Here is a 19,112-nt window from a genome sequence, read left to right as displayed (position 1 = left end):
GCTTGCCTTTAAACATAATGTTACGGTTTACAAGGCACAGACAAAAGTAGAGAGCAACGTGAAATTTCGCCTAAGGGCACCTTCGTTGCTAAACTGAAGACTAGCACTCTGTCAACATATTGCATAGCTATCAATAAGTCACACTCAAAGGTTCTTTCCAAACGTTTTGGTATAACAGGTTAATCAAACTACGCTGTTGTAGGTAAGGGATGAGACTCTGAATGACCGATAAGTGTTGGAGTTCAGAGCCGTAGCTAGAAATTTCGTTGCCCGGGGCGAAGTAGAATTCGGCGTCCCCCGACACTCACCTTACCAAACTTTGACTTTTTCTTTCTGTGCTTTTATTTTTAACATATAAGAGAAACACCTTTTTGTTGTTATGCTACGCTGTTTTTTTCTTTTTTATCAAGCCGCTTAGACAGACCATTGCAACAGCCAAAAGCGATCGTTATGTATTATTTAACAAATAAGAGCCACTCTCAAGAGGCTTATTTTAGACCTGCTGCTAAACTAGCCAAACTACCTTGTATACAAATCCATTTGGAGAATAATTATGAAAAAAGCATGGAGTCGATTTTCCTACGTCAGGACGACCATGTTAGACCTGGAGTTTCTGGACGCGAGTGGTAGCGTTGGAAAGGCCCGGGTCCCCTGAGTGCAGTAGTAATGTCAGAAGTCTGGCCCAGGCCACGCAACTCAAAGAATGAGGTCCTGACGTTATGGATTCGGGTCCCTTCTATTCACCTATTAAAGATGAAGTTGTTGGACGGCGTTGGCGGCATTTAAAAGGTTTTGATCCGTTGAGCACAATTGTGATGTCAGAAGTCGATCCCTAAACTTGAACGTCAAGAAACTGGGTCCGGAAGTTTTAGACACGGGCTCTTTCTATTCCCCTTTTAAACATGGGGTTGTTGGACGCGGATGGTAACATTGGAAAGATCCTAGTCGTTTGAAAACAGCGTAATAATCCGAAGTCAGTTCCTGGCCTCAAAGCGCCAAAAATGAGGTTCCGCATTGGCTCAATATCAATACCTGGTTGCGTAAGATAAAACAACATTTATAGCTGTATGGATGGTTTTACCTCGCGTAATAAAATACTGAGACTGAACCACAGCAAAGGTTTACATCACAACCCAAATGCTTGGGACCGAATCTGATTTCTTACATCACCGCAATGCTCAAGGGACCAAGACCTCTCCAATGTTTAAAGCAAGTCAATGATGTTAGAAGAATTGGTTGAATGAAAAGTGGCAAAAAGCGGGAGTACCCTGAGAAAACCTACGGATACGATCTTGTCCAACGCAAACTTACTTGCCCGGGGATCGAAACAATAAAGACCACACGCACCAGCGTAAGCGGTTTACCATTGAGCCCCACAACAAGAACAAGAAAATTGGAAGTTACTTGCAAATATTTTAGAAGCAATATCTTTCAATGGTAAAGACCACTGCCCGATGATCCTGTTTTAATAACTCCATGAGCAGAAAGGACTGATATGTCCCTCTCCTATATGGTATTTTTCAAACCATATACTTTATCTGGAATATTATCCTTTATTCTTCAATTCATGAATTGTTTGAGGTTGAAGTGAGCGTAAATGTTTTCATACTTAGGAGTCTGGATATGCAAACCTGCTTACCGTGGGGATTTACTTCTGTGAAATTTGGTCCATGAAGTTATACAAAAACCGGTAAAATAAGGAACGTTAACATTCTTACAATGAGAACAGATTTCAATTCCCGGTGGGAGTTAGCGTACACACGACTTTATCGTGGGAGACCCGGGTTCGATTCCCGGTGGGAGCTCATGTGTTTCGTATTCCATGTTAATCAGTAGGTCCACGTCTCCTATAGCCACGCTGCTGACCGGGCAGTTAAACTCAAAATCACAATCACCACCACACGGCGGGAGTTTACATGGTTCGGGTTTTACGTTAATCAATATGTCCACGTCATATATGGTCTTGCTGTTGAAAGAGACGTTAAACTCCAAATCAACTCAACTCATTAAGATAAGAGTTCTGAGTTTAATACCAACTTGAAACCATACGTTCAAAACAAAAATTGAAATAAAATGAAATCTTTATGTTTAACGTCCCATGGTTATGCCGGTTAGGCTAAAGGAGACGGTGATAATGAGAAAGGAGTGAAATGGTGGAATGAAGAAAGTAGGAGGAAACGGGAGAACCCCGAGAAAACCCACCAGCACGGCGTTTGTCCACCACAAAGTCCAAACGGCGCGAGCTGGAATCGAATTAGGGACCCGAAGCACCGGAGGTGAACGCTCTACCACTAAGCCACCGCACCCCCCAAAATGAAAATTATTCATGCTTCTGATAACTATATAAAAATGGAGAGAGAGAGAGAGAGAGAATAAATATGGTTGTATTTTTCATAGGGCCAAAGTGACTTAGAGGTAGAACGTTCACCTCTGGTGCATGGGGTCCTTGGTTCGATCCCAGCTTGCACAAAGTCAGATTTGTGGTGAAGAAACACCGTGTGCGTTCGTTTCTTCAGGATTCTCCTGTTTCCTCCTACCTACATCGTTGCACAATTTTCGTTCACTTCTCATCATCACCGTCTCCTTTACCTAGCCGACATAAGCATGGGACGTCAAACTTAATTTAATTTCATTTCATTGAAAAAATTACTATAATTCATAATCTGCATCTTTATAAAGCAACTTTAACAATCATATGGATGTATAATGCTTAAATTGAATTAAATCGCAATTGCAGTAATCTGCAATATTTTAGGTTTCTCATTTATTTACATCAAATGTTTAGTTATTTGATACTTTATAGCAAGAATATTAACTGCTATATAAGACACTATTATATACCTGTGGCGTGGAAGACCCTAGTTTGATTCCCAACGGGAGCTCACGTTTTTCGGTTTCTATGTTAATCAGTAGGTCCCGTCTCATATAGCCTCGCTGCTGAAAAGGGCGCTAAACTCAAAATCAACTCAACTCAATAATTATCTATACATTGAATTTAATAATAAGGAGGGAGGCCGAATAAAGAGGGAGACCTTAAAATTTAAAACGTAGGGTCAGTGTGAGTCAGAGAGGTCACGGGGGGTGGTGTGTCACAGTTAGTCACGTCCTGTTGACCCACGATCCACTGACCTACTCACAAATCTTGACCCAATTGACTCACTCCATCTCTGGACTGTACACACAGATAAAGCAGACATATATGTAATCTGACCTTACTTGGCCTTCACTAATTTAAGATAATCTACAAAAAATGAAAGAAAGCAATTTCAAACGCAAAAATATAGAAATGTATTTTCAACGGAACAAAAAAAAAACAAAAAAAAAAACGTAACAGCCAAGAGTTGAACCCGAATTTCTGCACTCAGCAAGCAGACGTCTTACCGACTTACCCACGGCATATCTTCCAATTTCTGGTTTTGAAACTTTATTTACACTGCGTGTGTTACCTAACAACGTTACGAGATGTTCTTACTGTCGTGTTAACACGCGTTCCGTAAATTTACGAAGTCGCTCTTTTAATCCAAAATCAATTCGACACACACACACATACACACACACACACACACACACACACACACACACACACATATATATATATATATATATATATATATATATATATATATATAGATAGATAGATAGATAGATAGATAGATAGATAGACATATAGATATAGATAGATAGATAGATAGATATGTTGGTGCACCAGTAAGCTCCCAAGAGTACAGATTAATTCATTCTTGATTTTAATCTACAGAACAAATGTTTTTTATGAAAGCAAGGGGACTGCTACCCATAGATGGCTAAGTGAGGTAAATAAAATTTAAACTTCAAATGGAACTGGGGTGATTCACCGACAATGGCTGATTTAACACGTTTGATAACAGCGCGGGTAATAGGTGGTTTATAGATAGAGCCTGTGTAGGTAAGTGGATACCGCGTAAGACTGTCATTCTAAGGGTGTGGGGTTCGAGTCTTGGCCTAGACTGAGTTAATTTTTTTCAACACTATAAATGATGTTCGCGTTTGATACTGAAAGAGATTTATCCTATGAAGGGAGAAAACCCACGATGGGGTCAGGGGGAAAGACGGACACTGTTTATCCTTAAGTGTTAAAATTTAATTTATTCCCATGTCTTTTGCTCTTTCCTTTCCCTCTTTCCTTCTTTTCTCATTTTGTTTAGCTTTACATACTTTTTCGGTCTCTGCATGATGCGTATTATTGTTTTCGTTTCCTTTGCATTAATTCCTATCTCTTTGATCTTAAAGTAAATGGAATTTCTGTAGATTTATCTCGTGGTTGTTTCTCTAAGTGATGCTCTCAGATAGTAATACTTTTTCCTCCAAATGGAGGAATATCCTGGCATGTTATGTTTTCGGGCACGTGTTTGCTGTCATGTTGGTTGTCCAACTATCAGACATCGAGTGAAACTATTCTGCTACTGGAAAAAGCTATCATTTCTTATGTATCCAACCTCCATTTTCTAAAGTCGCTGACTGTACAATTGTACTAAATTCAGCCCTTTTTGTTATTCATCGGCCCGTTGGTACCACGCTGGCATTTTCAGCCCCTTTTGTGAAAAAGTTGGTACTATTCTACCCAATTCAGCACCATTTAACAAATACTCGACACATTTTCAAAAGTGTCAGTAAGACTTTCCCTACATCTCTTTCTTTTGTTGTCTTTCAGGGAAAGTTCTAGGACCCTGTACGACGGACCGCGGACACCCGTTAGTGACGGTGGGTAACCAGCTTGTTATTCCCATCCGTCGTACCTGGACCGGTTTTACATTTCTTTTTTACAAATTTCACTTTACTTACCTTATATTTTTCTTACATTCTATTATTTTCCTTCGGTCGTGAAATGAGCAAGAATAAGGTGCAATAGTTTATATTTTAATATTTTATTATAACGTACTATTTACACACAAACTCGGTGATTGATTTGTTTCTAGTTTTATATTTTTTCATACACTGAGAAAAACTTGTAGGTGGCGTACTTAAAATGCTATAGGTTACATGCGTAATTCCTGTAGTTTTTGGACTTAACGTACAGCAGACGTGTAACTGAAAGTATGTTTTATAATACTTTCCGTATAAGTGTTCCATCTATACGTACTTTCCATATGAAACAATATAGTCGGTCAGGATCTCACATAGAAGTGGACGTAGATGTAACATCTAAGGGCAGTGCATATGTAGCATATGGATAACGTATGGCCCATACTGATTTCTGTAGTAAGCAAGAGGATTCCGTATATTTGTATAATATAATGCTGTCCGGAGAATGGATTTTTCTCAGTGTATATGGCCATAATACTTTTTTTTTGTTTATTGGTCACTGAAATAAAGGCGCGTTTGATTTTCTTACAATACATATCGAAAATAATAACTGTTTTCCCTTTTAATTTGCGTCCTCTGTTAAACTTCCTACGTGCGAAAAAGTTTCATCTACTTCCACGGTTGTTCGGGTTACTCCTATTTGAATGTTTTTAAAAAGTAAAGAGTACTTTCTTGGTTTGCACTCTTGGAAGAGGGGATAGGAGTGTTCTAGAACTTCACCTCTTTTAGTTTCGTGTTATAGAGCCATGTATTACGCTGGTATAAAATAATGAATTCAGTCCTTTTTGTTTCAATTTATTACTATTTTTCAGCCCACTCCAGAAATAGGACTGTGGCAACACTGGTGCTGTCTAACGTGAGATCAGAAGTGTCAATACACAAACGAGGAATCATTCTTTGGTGTGGCATAACTGCTACTGAAGTGATAGGACTTTTCTTCTTTCATGAAAATGTTACAAAGGCATCATACCAAAAACTATTTATGGAGAAGATATTTGTCGAAGAAGATCACTTAAATTTATGTCAAAATGATAAATTATGGTTCATACAAGATGGAGCACCACAACATCGCTCAAATACGACTATAAATCTTTTAAAAGAAAAGTTTGGGGAATGACTTATTTCTATGGGGTGAAGTGTCGAATGGCCACCAAGTAGTCCAGAACTTGTCCATGCGATTTTTTTCTTGTGAAGATTCCTAAAACAAATTTTGATTCCTAAATCAAAAATCATGTAACAATGTAGATGACATAAAACAAGGAATTGTCCGAAGCGTAGAGAAGATCACTCCAGATATGTTGGAGAAAGTGTTCACGTCCCTCCTAAGGATATTTATCATAAATTACATGATTTTGGAAGGGTGGCCGAAGCCCGATAAAAGTCTCTGGCACATGCGTGGAGCATCGCAATATTAATGTTGTATCATTTGTGATTTATCTAACGCTCCCTGGAATTTCGAAAATAAAATTTGAAATTTTTGAAAAAGATCCACCAAATTATGTTTCGCTCCCTGTGAACCCCTAAGGCGGTGCGTTATCAAAATAACATTCCAGATTTCATAAACGCATACTTTTTTGCTACAATGACGCCAAATTTGACATTAATTAGCAAAAAATACCTTCTTCTCGTATGTCCCTATTAAGGATATTATGTTGTTTTTTTTTTAATTTTGAAAGGGGCTTTAGCCCAATTTTCAGTCACTCTTACATGTAAGGAACATTGTAGCATTAGTTCTGTGACATTCGTAATTAATCTGACGCTTACTGACATTCCGAAAATAAATTTTGGGATTTTGGTACCACATCACCTACCACCTTTTTACGCCCTTTGCCCTCAAATGGGGGGGGGGACCTTCCCAAAAGAATGTTTGAGACGGTTTTACTAGCTTTGTGAATGAGTGTTTTTGTATTCTGTAACAAATACAACTCATTTGCCCCAAAATCTTTACGAATACTTATTGGAGAAAACTTCCAAAATTTAACATTGAATCTCCTATAAGGAAAATGAACTTTTGTGTTTACACCTCCAAAAGGGGGACTAAACAGCAATTTTATCTTATTTCCTTTAGAATTCCAAAAGTTCAAAATGTCTCAATAAGAATGCCAAATTTTACATTAATAGTATGTAAACTTCATCTTCTCCAAGTACTGTAGAAAATTACACGAATTATGGAACAGTCTGTATACACACACACACACACACTCACACATGCATATATATATATTATTTACAATAAAAAAGAAACTAAATTTCTATAAACAACATAATTCACTTTCAAAATAATAAAATCAAAAAGTAAAAATAATATCAAAAATTCAAAACTCATACAAATTAAAAGCCAAAACATAAACTAACCAGAAAGTAAACAAAAAAATCAAAACAAACAAAATAATCAATAACATCAATAATTGTTATCAATCCAAATAATCAAACTAATAAACAACAAAACTCCAAAATTATAATAATGATCTACAGGTTATTAAAACCACCAATAATTACCCTATAAATAAAACCTCTCTTTCAATCATATAATAAAAGACATTAAAAACTCCTAATTCAATTCAAACTTCCTTTGTGGTCTGCTTATATATATTTTATATTGTTTTTCACCTGTGTAAGTTACTTGTTTTTCGTATGTTTGACATAGCGGCTTCCATTTATCTGTTTTCTCTTCGTCAAAAGTGGGTTTATTTGTTTATAGCAACTTTACGTGTTTCTTTTTTATTTTAAAATAACGCTTTAACTATACATTGTATGTATATTTTGAGAATTACATTTCGTATCCTCTACTGGGAAAGAAAATAATTTAAACCAACTGTTTAAAAATTACGTTACAAAACGTTCAACCACTACTGTACTATTTTTCGTTACGGGAAGAGAATAAATGGGAAAAGTACACTTGAAATATTCATGGCATGGAACCTTGATTAAGAACCGTCACACTGGAAATCAAACAGAACAATATTCGAGGTCGAGAAGTGATCATTATTAATTGACTATGAAAATTCTGCAGCAATGTTTCAGAACTGATATTTAGGTCATTTCCGCGTCGCCGGGCTCGATCGGGTCAAGGAATCTGCCTGGGTTTCCAAGTCACTGGATCTGTCTAGGTCAGTCCGGTTCTGAGAAGTGAGGCCGAACTCCGGGTGACTCATACATATGTCATGACCAGGTGACCTGTGATCCGTTCCATGATTGTTGTCTATAACCACTATAGATGAGTTTGATAAAGTTGACGTATGGCAAGATAGCCCCCCCCCCACTTCAGAAAATTAAAACAATGACTAGGTCATTCTTTTGTACTACGTTTGTACCGTTTGTACCGAAAATATTTTCGTTTGTACCATTTTCCTTATAGGGTTACTTGAGAGGTCAACTGGGGCCTATCTTGGCGCCAAGATAGCCCTCCCGTATCACAGCACAAAAAATTGAAATACATCATTGGTCATCCCCTGTTTCTCGAAAACTATCAGGGTACAAAACAAAACTTTTTTCGGTACAAACAGTACAAACGATTTGCTTTCGAATGGCGTATTTCAATTTTTTGTGCTGTGATACGGGGGGGGGCTATCTTCGCGCCAAGATAGCCCCCCCAAATGTCATCCCCTGTTTCTCGAAAACTATCAGGTTACAAACAAAACTTTTTTCGGTACAAACGGTACAAACGATTTGCTTTCGAATGGTGTATTCCAATTTTTTGTGCTGTGATACGGGGGGGCTATCTTGGCGCCAAGATAGCCCCCCCAGTTGACCTCTCAAGTAACCCTATAAGGAAAATGGTACAAACGAAAATATTTTCGGTACAAACGGTACAAACGTAGTACAAACGAATGACCTAGTCATTGTTTCAATTTTCTAAAGTCAAGAGGCTATCTTGCCATACGTATAAAGTTGTGCTGTCTTCTGTAGTATTGCAGATAGTTAATCGTTTATGTGCCTATTCACGCCAATTCTTTATACATTTTCACTGTGAGTATCTTGAACACCCAACTAGTGCAGATGCCAATATGGGTGAAGTACAAGTCTCAGAACGTCGTTACACATATGACGAATATGTATCACTTTGATAATGTGATTAAAACAAGAATTAATCCTCACCTCTCGCTTTCCTGTCACTATCAGATTCTTGCTTGTCTTGTGGATGAGTGACAAACCAGTCGACTAGATAAACTACTAGACCATAACTGCAATTCTATTAAGATAAGTGGGCCCATTAATGACAGTAGAGAAAGGGAGGCACGGTGACTCAGTAATAGAGTGCTTATCTTTGTTGCGTCCCTGGTTAAATTCCCAGCTAAATGAATTTGTGGTGGACATCATGCCCGGGGGTTTTCTCAGAGTTATTCCTCCCACACTATCATTCCACCGATTTCTCCACCATAATTCACTTGCCTTAATCATCCGTCTCCCTTAGCATAAAAAAGGTATAATTTGTGGGACGTTAACCTGAAAGATTTCATTTCATTCAAGATTTACAGTAAAGAAAATCTACATTTTTGTGTTTATAAAGGATGTCAAAGCTCAACTGAGCGTGGCTTTAAAATTTCTCGTATAGAATACGAGGTATCAACTGGACCCAAATTGTCTTTTCTTAAATCATTTTTGTGTAGTCAGTTGTCAAAATCACTAGATTGCTTTTTCAGTATGGGAAGACGGATAAACATATAATTTATATTTGCAATATTCATTATTATGATTTAATTGAGAAATGTCATACCAAAAATAGAAAGAGCTTGAGCAGCGGATGTTTCTAATCCGCTTTAAAATTTTGCAGTTATATAGTAGAGAGGTGATGCTATTTCAGGTACTTCTAGGTTATCGTTCGGTTTATCCTGCCAGACGAGTCTGAGAAATGAGGTCCAAATCTGGTTGAATCGCATAAACGTCTTCACTCGTTGACTAGTGACATGTGTCGTTACTGTTGCCTGGTCACTTTGTACCTTTGGTATTATTTTATCAGAGTTTAGATTCATTTTATTATAAAAATAGTGGGGGGGGGGGGGCACGGTAGCTCAGTGGTAAAGCGAATAACCACTGGTGCGTAGGGTTTTTGCTTCGATCCCCGGCCCAATAAGTTTGTGGTGGATAACATCGTTTCCATGCAAGGGCGCCCATCAGGGGGGCAATGTGGGGCTCTCTCTCCCTCCTAAGAGGAAATTGTACTTGGGAATATTGAAAACCCAATAGAATTTTTACATTAGTTACAGCAAAATTTGAAATTATATTTGAAACGTCGCTTACACTTGCCTCTTCTTGGAAACCACAACATGGCCGCCCTTGCTTCCATTTTTTTTTTTTTTTTTTTTTTTTTTTTTTTTTTTTTTTTAGAATACTCCCGTTTTCTCTTACTTTCCCATTCCCATAATTCTTCCACCCTCATTCACTTGCTTTAACTCTTTCGCTGTCATCTTGATTTCAGTAACCCAACCCAATGTGCGACCTGCACTTTTGCAACATTTAGCCTTTTACAAGAAACTAGCTACATCTAGCGGAAACCAAGTACACTACAGAAAATGACCAGGCCAACACTGTGTGCCACCAGAGTGTAAAAGATCTATACCTACGTGCCACTTTACAGAGAATGTCTACAATGAGAACTACCTATTGACGGCAAATGACGTTAATGGCAGGGCGGATCCAGGACAGACTTCTGGGGAGGGCGGTGGGTTGTAATACTATTACATAGAGCTATTTTTAAGAGCTCCAAACTCTGGTATGGATTTTATTTGTATATAAAATTAAAAAAAAGTTTCCTCTTCTGGGAGTGGCAATCGCCCCGATCGCCACCCTGGATCCGCCACTGGTCAATGGCACACAGCAATAGATATGAATGACGCCATATTGCGTCATGTGGCAGTGAAGAAGTTAATCGTCGTCTTTCCTAGCATAAAGAGCTCAATCGTGGGACGTTAAATTGAAATAATTCATTATTAAAATAGCGATCAACAATGATTTCTCTCATTTCTACGCTTCTTAAATCTTCTCGATTTTAGAAGCAATAGGATTAGGCAGAACAATTATATTTATTTCTTGCCTAAAATGATGTAAATAAATTTTATCCATGCCGTAAAAGAGGCCTATTACCCACAAAATGTGTACGCCATTAGAAATACTTTCTTAGGTTTGAGAATGTTTCTTATCTATGCACCGAGAAAATCTTTCCCAGAAACGAAGATTTAACACAGGAAAACAATAGTTTAGGTTTGAGATCAACTTTATACAACCCAGTAGCGGATCTATTCCGGGGCTGGTGGGGCCTAGACTCCTCCAGTTGTTTGAGAGACAAAAATAATTGAACCTATTATTTATTCGGTCGAATCCTCTACCATTGAACCTATATTCTTGACTTATTGTTTTGTATTTATGTACTTTGTCAGCAACGTCTTTTGTCCATGAGATGCGAGATCTCAATGACGAAACGAGAATTGGCATGATTCTCGGTTCATCAAATATTTAGAAGTGCAGTTCTCGTGTCGTTTTGCGACAGGACGTCGAGATAAGTCGAGAAATATTCCTCTGGTGATCAACACAAAGAAGGAGGTTGTGTAAGATAATAAACCTAAGATAAAACCACAGTTTAAAGCTCGATTTGAAGGACTACACAACATTTGAGGTATTCCCACCAAAACGCATCCGAAACCTTTTGCATCAAAGGCAAACCCCACTAAAACTATCGAGGAAAACTGGATTTTCTAGGAGTTATCCTGTTTCCTCCCAGATTATTATGAAACCAATTGTCCTTAATCATTAACTTTAATATTTACCATACATATAGACATAACTAGAGGTGGACATGCCCTTACAGAACACTGTTGTTCGCCCAAAGCGGTTCTCAACCGTTTCTGACTGACGACACACTTGTTTGATATTTTTATCATAAATAATAACATCTATTATAATAGTGAAACCAACTAGTTTTTATAATGACTCTATATAGCACTGACAAAGAGACTTACGGATGTGTAACTCACCAATTGGAATGAAACTTGTAGAACATCGAAAATTAACTGACTAGTATTTTTTTCTTTTTATTTCGGGAATGGTGCGGGTTTGAGGATAGAAAACACCCTTTGAACGTTAGGGGTGGTTTCGAAGCGTGGAGAGAAAATATTCATTTAATGTAGAAGAAAACATACTGCCAAGGTTTTTTTTTTTTTTTTAGGACAGCTGATTCATAATCTGACGTCAAAAGTACAAAATTCAAAATGGCGGATTCAATATGACGATTGCAATTACAAAAGTGCTTCTGGTTTGAAACGCTGTCCAGTTAGCCAAGAACAATCATAGTTGACAGGGATTACTGCAAGAAGGTTGCAGACCGAATTGAAACCTCTTGCTGTACTTATTTTAACGAGATGCTTGACTAAGTGCGGCCTTGTACCTTCAGTATTCAGGGTTTGTATTTAAAGTGAGTCCCCCTCGCTTCTCACTATTCGGGGTGCTTATTGAAAGTGAGTCCCCTCGCCTTTCACCATTCGAGGTGCTTATTCCAGCGTCAAATGTAAAGTCCATTTTGTTCTTATGTTCTTGGAGTCGTCACAATTCATCAAATTTTAAACTTATTTTAAGAACAAAAGAGTAACTCAAAATAGAAACCAATCCTGCAGGGACAGCTGATAGGATTCCGCCTCTTGATATGTTCTTCTTTAGGCCATAAATAAAAAAAAAAACCTTGAGACATTTTTCTGACATTGTCCTTCTCTGCAACTATAACATTAATTTACATTTCCGTAATAATATAATTAAGATCCAATCACTGATTGATAATCAGTTTTCTTCTCCCAGATTTGCAAATCTTATTAGGTATAGGCCTACGTGGTACAAAAGCAGTTATTTGAAAGAAGAAAACATCTGCGTTTGAAAGTCTCGTAACATTTTGTTTCAAAGATTGTGCAGCACTTTGTGATTTGGGCATAGTTATTGGAGTAATAAGATGTGCGTGGTGTAAACAATGTTTATGCATCACACACTATTTTACGGAATATCATTACTGTAAAACGTTCTCTCAATAAATTCATAACTATAACAATTGAGGATAAATGAAGTTCTGACATAGTGAGAAGCAAGGGGTGCAGAGACGTACTTTAATCAAGCATTCCGTTAAAATTAGTATACAAAGGGGTTTGAAATCGGTCTACAACCTTCTTGCAGTAACCCAATGCCAACTATGATTATTCTTGGCTAACTGCACAGCATTTCAAATCAGAATACGTTTTGAGATTGTAATCACCATATTGGGTTTGCCATTTTAAATTTTGTACATTTGAGGTCAGATTCTGAATCAGCTGTCCTAAAAGAAAAAACTGGCAGTATGTTTTCTTCTACATTAAATGATTGCTTTTTGTCTGTGCTTCGAGACCACCCCCAACTTTCAAAGAGCGGTTTTTACCAGATTACTGAAATTAAAAAAAAAATACGTGTCGATTATTTTTCGATGTTTTACAAGTATGCAAAGTTTTATTCAAATCGGTGAGTTACACGTCCGTAAGTCTCCTTGTGAGCATTATTACTACCGCTGCAGGTGTTGACTGGTAGAGTCTGACTTGATTTTAACTAATTATTATTAAATTCTTAATGATTTTTGAATTCTAAAATTTCGCGACACACCTTAGGAGACAGTGTGACACACCGATGTGTCGAGACACATCGATTGAGAATCACTACCGTAGAGTACCGTTGGACAATAAGCGTTAAGTATTGCCGATCTTTCAATTCTCAGAACTAAGGGGCTATGGTTCTAGTAGTAAAATATTCTAGTTACACCAATGTCCACCCGTCAATTTTAGCCTTTTGGGCATAATCGAGAGGCGTACAAGTGAAATATTTAATTTCATTTATATAATGATAATGATTATTATTTACATGTTTCTAAGCTATAGATGTCAGCCTAAGAGAAATATGGAATACATTGACCTTTTGGTTATGTATAACTATAGCTCTAGATTGTCTTCTGAAGCTGGCATGATTCTTTAAGAAATTAATTCATAATATTCATAAAGTTAAGTGGTGCATGAGGTAAAATAGAACTTGATATGCCTTTTGTGAAACGGAGTCAATGTCGTGATCATAAAAAAAATGTAGTGCAAGACCCACTTCTATTTATAGAATTAATATAAATCTTATTTCTTAAATTATTATTATTTTTAAAAAATGCTAAAAAGTATTATAAACAACTTCCGACTATAAAAGGACAAGTTGAATAACTTTTGTCATCATTTGTTGATCATCCGCCCACACAGAACAACAATGTTTTCTTCTGCCGTTTTTTCAGCTTTCTTTTTAACTCTTTTTGCCGCCACAATTGCCAATGAAGTTCCTCTGGAAGAAGTTGCAGAAAGGCAAATGATTGATTGTATTCAAGACTTTGATTTTCATTGCATGAAATTAAGAGTTTTGGCCGATACATACCAACTGCTGAAGGCAAAATCATTGGACTTATTCGATGGAGTAAAACTGGAGTACTCTGGAGATCGGGATACTGAAGCTGCTACAGCAAGAGCCATTGTGGACGAAGATTGGGGTAGTCTCTTGTTCAACTACATTCCACAGTTGATGCGAGGTGTCTCTCTTAAGTTGAACATCATCCCTGGAGGAAATCTTGTGGTTGGACGAAGCCAAAAGGAAAATGGACTTGTTTCAGTAGCAGTGGAGCCCGTAGATGGTGTTTCGGAAGGGCGTAAGTAAATATTAATTTCTTTTTACCTATTCGATATGAGGGAGGGGTACAGTGCCCTAGTGTTAGAGCACTCATCTCTGGTGCAGTGCGATGGATCCCTGATTCGAACCCAGGATGTGAGGGGGGGGGCACTCTAGAACTACGTATTAACAAAACCTACAGCTACTTAACTTAGATATTTCTGGAGTACGCGCAAAAAGACGTTCAATTGTCACTCATCTGTTCAAGATTGGCAGTTACAGACACAAGGTACCACATAGTCTCTGAATAGGAAAAGAAACCGAACATTAGATTCAGGGCGAACACTTGTAATAGTGATATGCTTATTTATTTATTGTATTCTGAAACTATTTATCTCCCAGGTGCTCTTCTAGTACGTATTAACCTTATCTCATCCCGGGGGTACTCTGAGAGCTCCGGCAGGCTTTACACTCCAAAAGAAACTGCCTGAAAGAAACACTGTGTGGGTTAACAATGGACAACAACGTATCCATCGGATTTTCTCAGGGATTTCCCGTTTCCTACCACATTCTCATTCCACTGTGAGCTATAAATTTCATGTCATTTTCATTTCCTATCTACACCGGTAGGTAGCCGACAAGTATATAAAAGCAGTAGATCATAAAGGATATAATATAATATATAAAGCAATTTTATTTGGTTCAACATTTTACGCATTATACATATTAGAAGATAATGAAAAAACTGAGGGGAACAGCAATCGTAAATACTCCTGAATAATATCGTGTGATAAACAAGCAATCTGGTTCTACTGCGACTCCAAAAATGTTATCTTTGTAGCATTTAAGTGAGTGAAATAGCTAAGTGATAGAACGTTTACCTTTGGAGCGTGGAATCCCTGGTTCGATTCCAGCTTGCACTAACTGGACTTTATAGTGGCCAAACACCGTATCCGTTGATTTTCTCGGAGTTCTCCCGTTTCCTTAAACTTTATTCATTCCACCATTGCATTCATTCCTCATCATCACTGTCTCCTTTAGCGTAGTCGGCATAATCGTAGGACGTAAAACTCAAAGATGTATTTTCATTTCTTTGTCACATTTGAGAGTAGAGCGCAGACTTCCCAAGTTTCACAATATTTGCTATATAAAATGGGAAATCAATATCAATTGTTATTTAGCCCTCTTTGCTGGTCTAGTGGATACCGCACGCGCCTTTGATGCACGAGGTCCCGGGCTCAATATTTGGTGGGAGACCCTTAAAGTTTAAATGCATGACAATGATTCGTATTTAACCTTAAACTGTAGGTCCACGTCTCATAAAGCCTTGGTGCTAAGAAGGGGCGCTAAACTAAGAAACAACAACTATATTTTCACTACAAAGATCAACCAACATGTAGTTAGTTTAAATAGTGATATCTTCTTTATTTTTAAATTATAAAGAATGTTGGTCTTCCTTTTTGTCAAATGGCTATACTTCTAGCAGACAATAGGTCCAACAATAGGTCCTATTTCAACTAGCTTCTAACATAGTGAGGATTCATGTTTCATGTTTTATCGATGCTAAGAAGAAACATTTAATTAAAATCAAACGAAACAAATTTAATGCGTCAAAATGTTGTTATTCAAAAATTTCTTTCCTTTCTGTATCTTAAAACATCAAGGTAAATTGTATGATACTATATTACTGTTTCTAAAAACCTTAATCCTAACTCAATTCCAATAAATATAAGGCTGAATTATTCTCTGAATCTCCATATTTATTCATGCAAACTAAATGCATATACACACCATTATTATTATTAAGCCCACAGGAAAATACTCTTCTACACCACTATATTAGGATTACGTTGCTGCGGCTTATTAAGCATTGGCGGATCTAGAAAGTAAAAACTTGGGGGGGGGGGAGCGTCAGAACCAAGGATAGGACAACTATATCATGTTTACTATAAACTTTCAAAAATATATCAATAATATGATTATTTTTGTCACTCAAAAAACTTGGGAGCCTAGGTCTTCCGGCTCCGGCCTAGATCCGACACTGTTATTAATATCACACCGTTAGTACGTTCGAACGTTACTCTACTCTACTCTACTCAAATAAAAGCGGATGTTTGAATTATTATTATTATTATTATTATTATTATTATTATTATTATTATTATTATTATTATTATTATTATTATTATTATTATTATTATTATTATTATTATTACAGTAGACAGAGCGATTATCTCGGTAGGGTTCGTTAACGGAAACAATCCTTTTTTTTTAGATTTTCGTTTATCGTTCCTTCCAGGAGCGTGGCTACATGAGACGTGGACCTACAACTTAACTGCAATCCGAACCACAAGTGCTCCCGCCGGGAATCGAACTTGAGTCTTCCATTCCAAAGGAGATTATGCTATCCGAATAGCCCAAGGGAACACATTCAATCCGTTAACATCTTCATGTGTAACGGTGGCTATTCATATCCCGTTTAAAACGTCCCCTAGCTCCTATGCAACCTGCTCGCCTCTAATAAAAGGATATACATAGCTTCTATTACCACAAAATGTCATGTGCACATGTTCTTTTCCACAGCCTCTGTTAATAATATAAAATCTGAAAGTTTAGAGTTCGCTTTTGCTGATGCTACTAGCAAATTTGAAGAAGCGTTTTGTGTTCTGCTCTTTTGACCCGTGTTTTGCTTTAGAATCTCTCAACTTTCTTTTAAAGAAAGTAATTTTTTACACCTGGTAAAATAATTGGTTTTGTACGCAAATTACTAGTAAATTTATTACGAGTAAATTACCTTGCCAACCCTGACCAAGTAATTTGACCGCAATTGAATACTAATAAACTACTAAACGTTAAGATAATTTCAGTGTTATGTACTGTCGAGTATTTAATGCACCCTTTTTAATGAACACCCCATACATACTAGTATGGTAATTGTTTTATATTCTTAACTACAAAGGAGAACTTTTCTTTTTCCTCTCGTTTCTAGGTGGTGACGAGAAGAAGAAACTTGGAGCTTCCCTTCTTATGTTTGGTGGCCTGTACACTACTTTAATCACCCTTGGATTGGTGGCTGTCAAATTCCTCGCCTTCAAAGGTCTCTTGGTAGCCAAGGTGGCTTTAGTACTAGCCGCCATCAATGGCCTCACAAGATTGTTTAACCAAGGAGGTTACAACCAAGGGCATTATCACATTGACACATACACTACGCCCTTGGAGAAAAGCTTTGCAGACCGTATGATAACTCAAAATAAATGGGGACCGCAAGCAGCAGCTGCCCATTAGGTAAGGTTATTTACTTTAACTAACATTCCTATGTCTTATATGTAAAAGATATGGGTATTACAAAAGTTATTTTTGTGTTAATTTTATTTTTCTTCAATGATTAGAATGTTATATGTTACACATCACACCGCTAGATGGTAGCAAATATCCACCAATGATTGACATCTGCCGGACAAAATTTAAACTTCTAGAAATAGAAATAAATATACATTCGGGTGATTCTCTTTACAGTTTCTTTTGCAGAGTTCTTATCTATTTATTTCTTTATGTAACAATTTCCAGACACAGCGTTAACGGTAAATTTTGCACTGAAATACAAAAATAGCAACAACAGAAGTAGAAGGAGCATACGAAGGCATATAATATTTATTTGAATCCCGGTATCCACCTGATACCTGAGGAAAACACTGGAAAATTTCTATCAGGATGACATGTTACTGAATTTAAGTGCTAGGCCTCCCATTGTGAAGAAGCAAAGAGGAAATAATAGAATCATACTTTCTTTTCGTAAATTTGCTAATATTATAGAGTAATGTATTATTAGCTACCGAATCCATGCTTTATGTGAATTCAGGAAGTCTCCAGGCTACTACGTGTTCAGTTTCACAGTGTTGATACAGAATTGCCGATTTCTTCTAAACTACTCTAATGTTTTGTAACTCATTATTCACCTGAGATATTATACTACCCGCAATTCATACCTTTCTTACGGGTTGCATAACATCTTGATCTCGGCTTAAACAAGCGATATCCAAAAGTATACGAGCAGCTACAGTTATGTAATGTAGCGCAGCTTGCAATAGTTGGACCAGGATAATCGAAGGGCGTAAGTTCTTTATATGTAATATGGCATGCCGTTCAAGTTTTCTGATTAAGAGTAAACTATACCACACTAAGCATATACCAATAGGTTGTCAGAAACCTAAAGGGCTGCACCATATAACTAGATAAATTGGTAGAGCTAAAAGAAAAAATGAAAAAAAAAAAAAAAAGAATGAAAAAATTGGCAAAAGAATACATTTCAGACAGAATAAATACCTTTGCTGATAAAATTGACTGCGTCAAATAATTGAGTACTTTTTAAGTAAAAGTCAAATAATTGTGCTTAAGCTCATCAACTCAGCGAATATAATCCTATAGGTCATTTGAGATAAATAACTTATACGTACAGATGAAATAGATGAAATTTGCAGCTGTGTTTCAATTATATATACTGAATCCAGGGTATATGCTCTAGTGGTGATTGATATTGTAGGAGTTGTATTGCGATTGTGGATTGAGGTATTTTTTAGGCCTACCGCTCACTGGCAACATTTTGTCGGGCAACTATCTTGTTGCTCTGGCTAAAT

General features: G+C 37.1%; 1 protein-coding gene across 1 annotated transcript; it reads left to right on the top strand.

The window, feature by feature from the left end:
• Positions 1–14,184: 14,184 nt before the first annotated feature.
• On the top strand, positions 14,185–17,763 carry LOC145681516 (uncharacterized). Its single transcript, XM_081753163.1, has 2 exons — positions 14,185–14,518; positions 17,468–17,763. Exons 1-2 carry the CDS (start codon positions 14,185–14,187, stop codon positions 17,761–17,763), a joined length of 630 nt encoding a protein of 209 aa, XP_081609289.1.
• The last annotated feature ends 1,349 nt before the right edge of the window (positions 17,764–19,112 follow it).

This window comes from Thermobia domestica, chromosome 1 (genome assembly GCF_964235325.1).
Source record: "Thermobia domestica chromosome 1, izTheDome1.hap1.1, whole genome shotgun sequence".
NCBI classification, from domain to species: Eukaryota; Metazoa; Arthropoda; class Insecta; order Zygentoma; family Lepismatidae; genus Thermobia; species Thermobia domestica.
This window is presented reverse-complemented; position numbering and strand designations above follow the sequence as displayed.

Coding starts and splice junctions, on each gene's coding strand:
- LOC145681516 (XM_081753163.1), top strand. CDS start 14,185: ATGATTGATTGTATTCAAGACTTTGATTTTCATTGCATGAAATTAAGA. Junction 14,519..17,467: donor AGATGGTGTTTCGGAAGGGC/GTAAGTAAATAT, acceptor TCTCGTTTCTAG/GTGGTGACGAGAAGAAGAAA.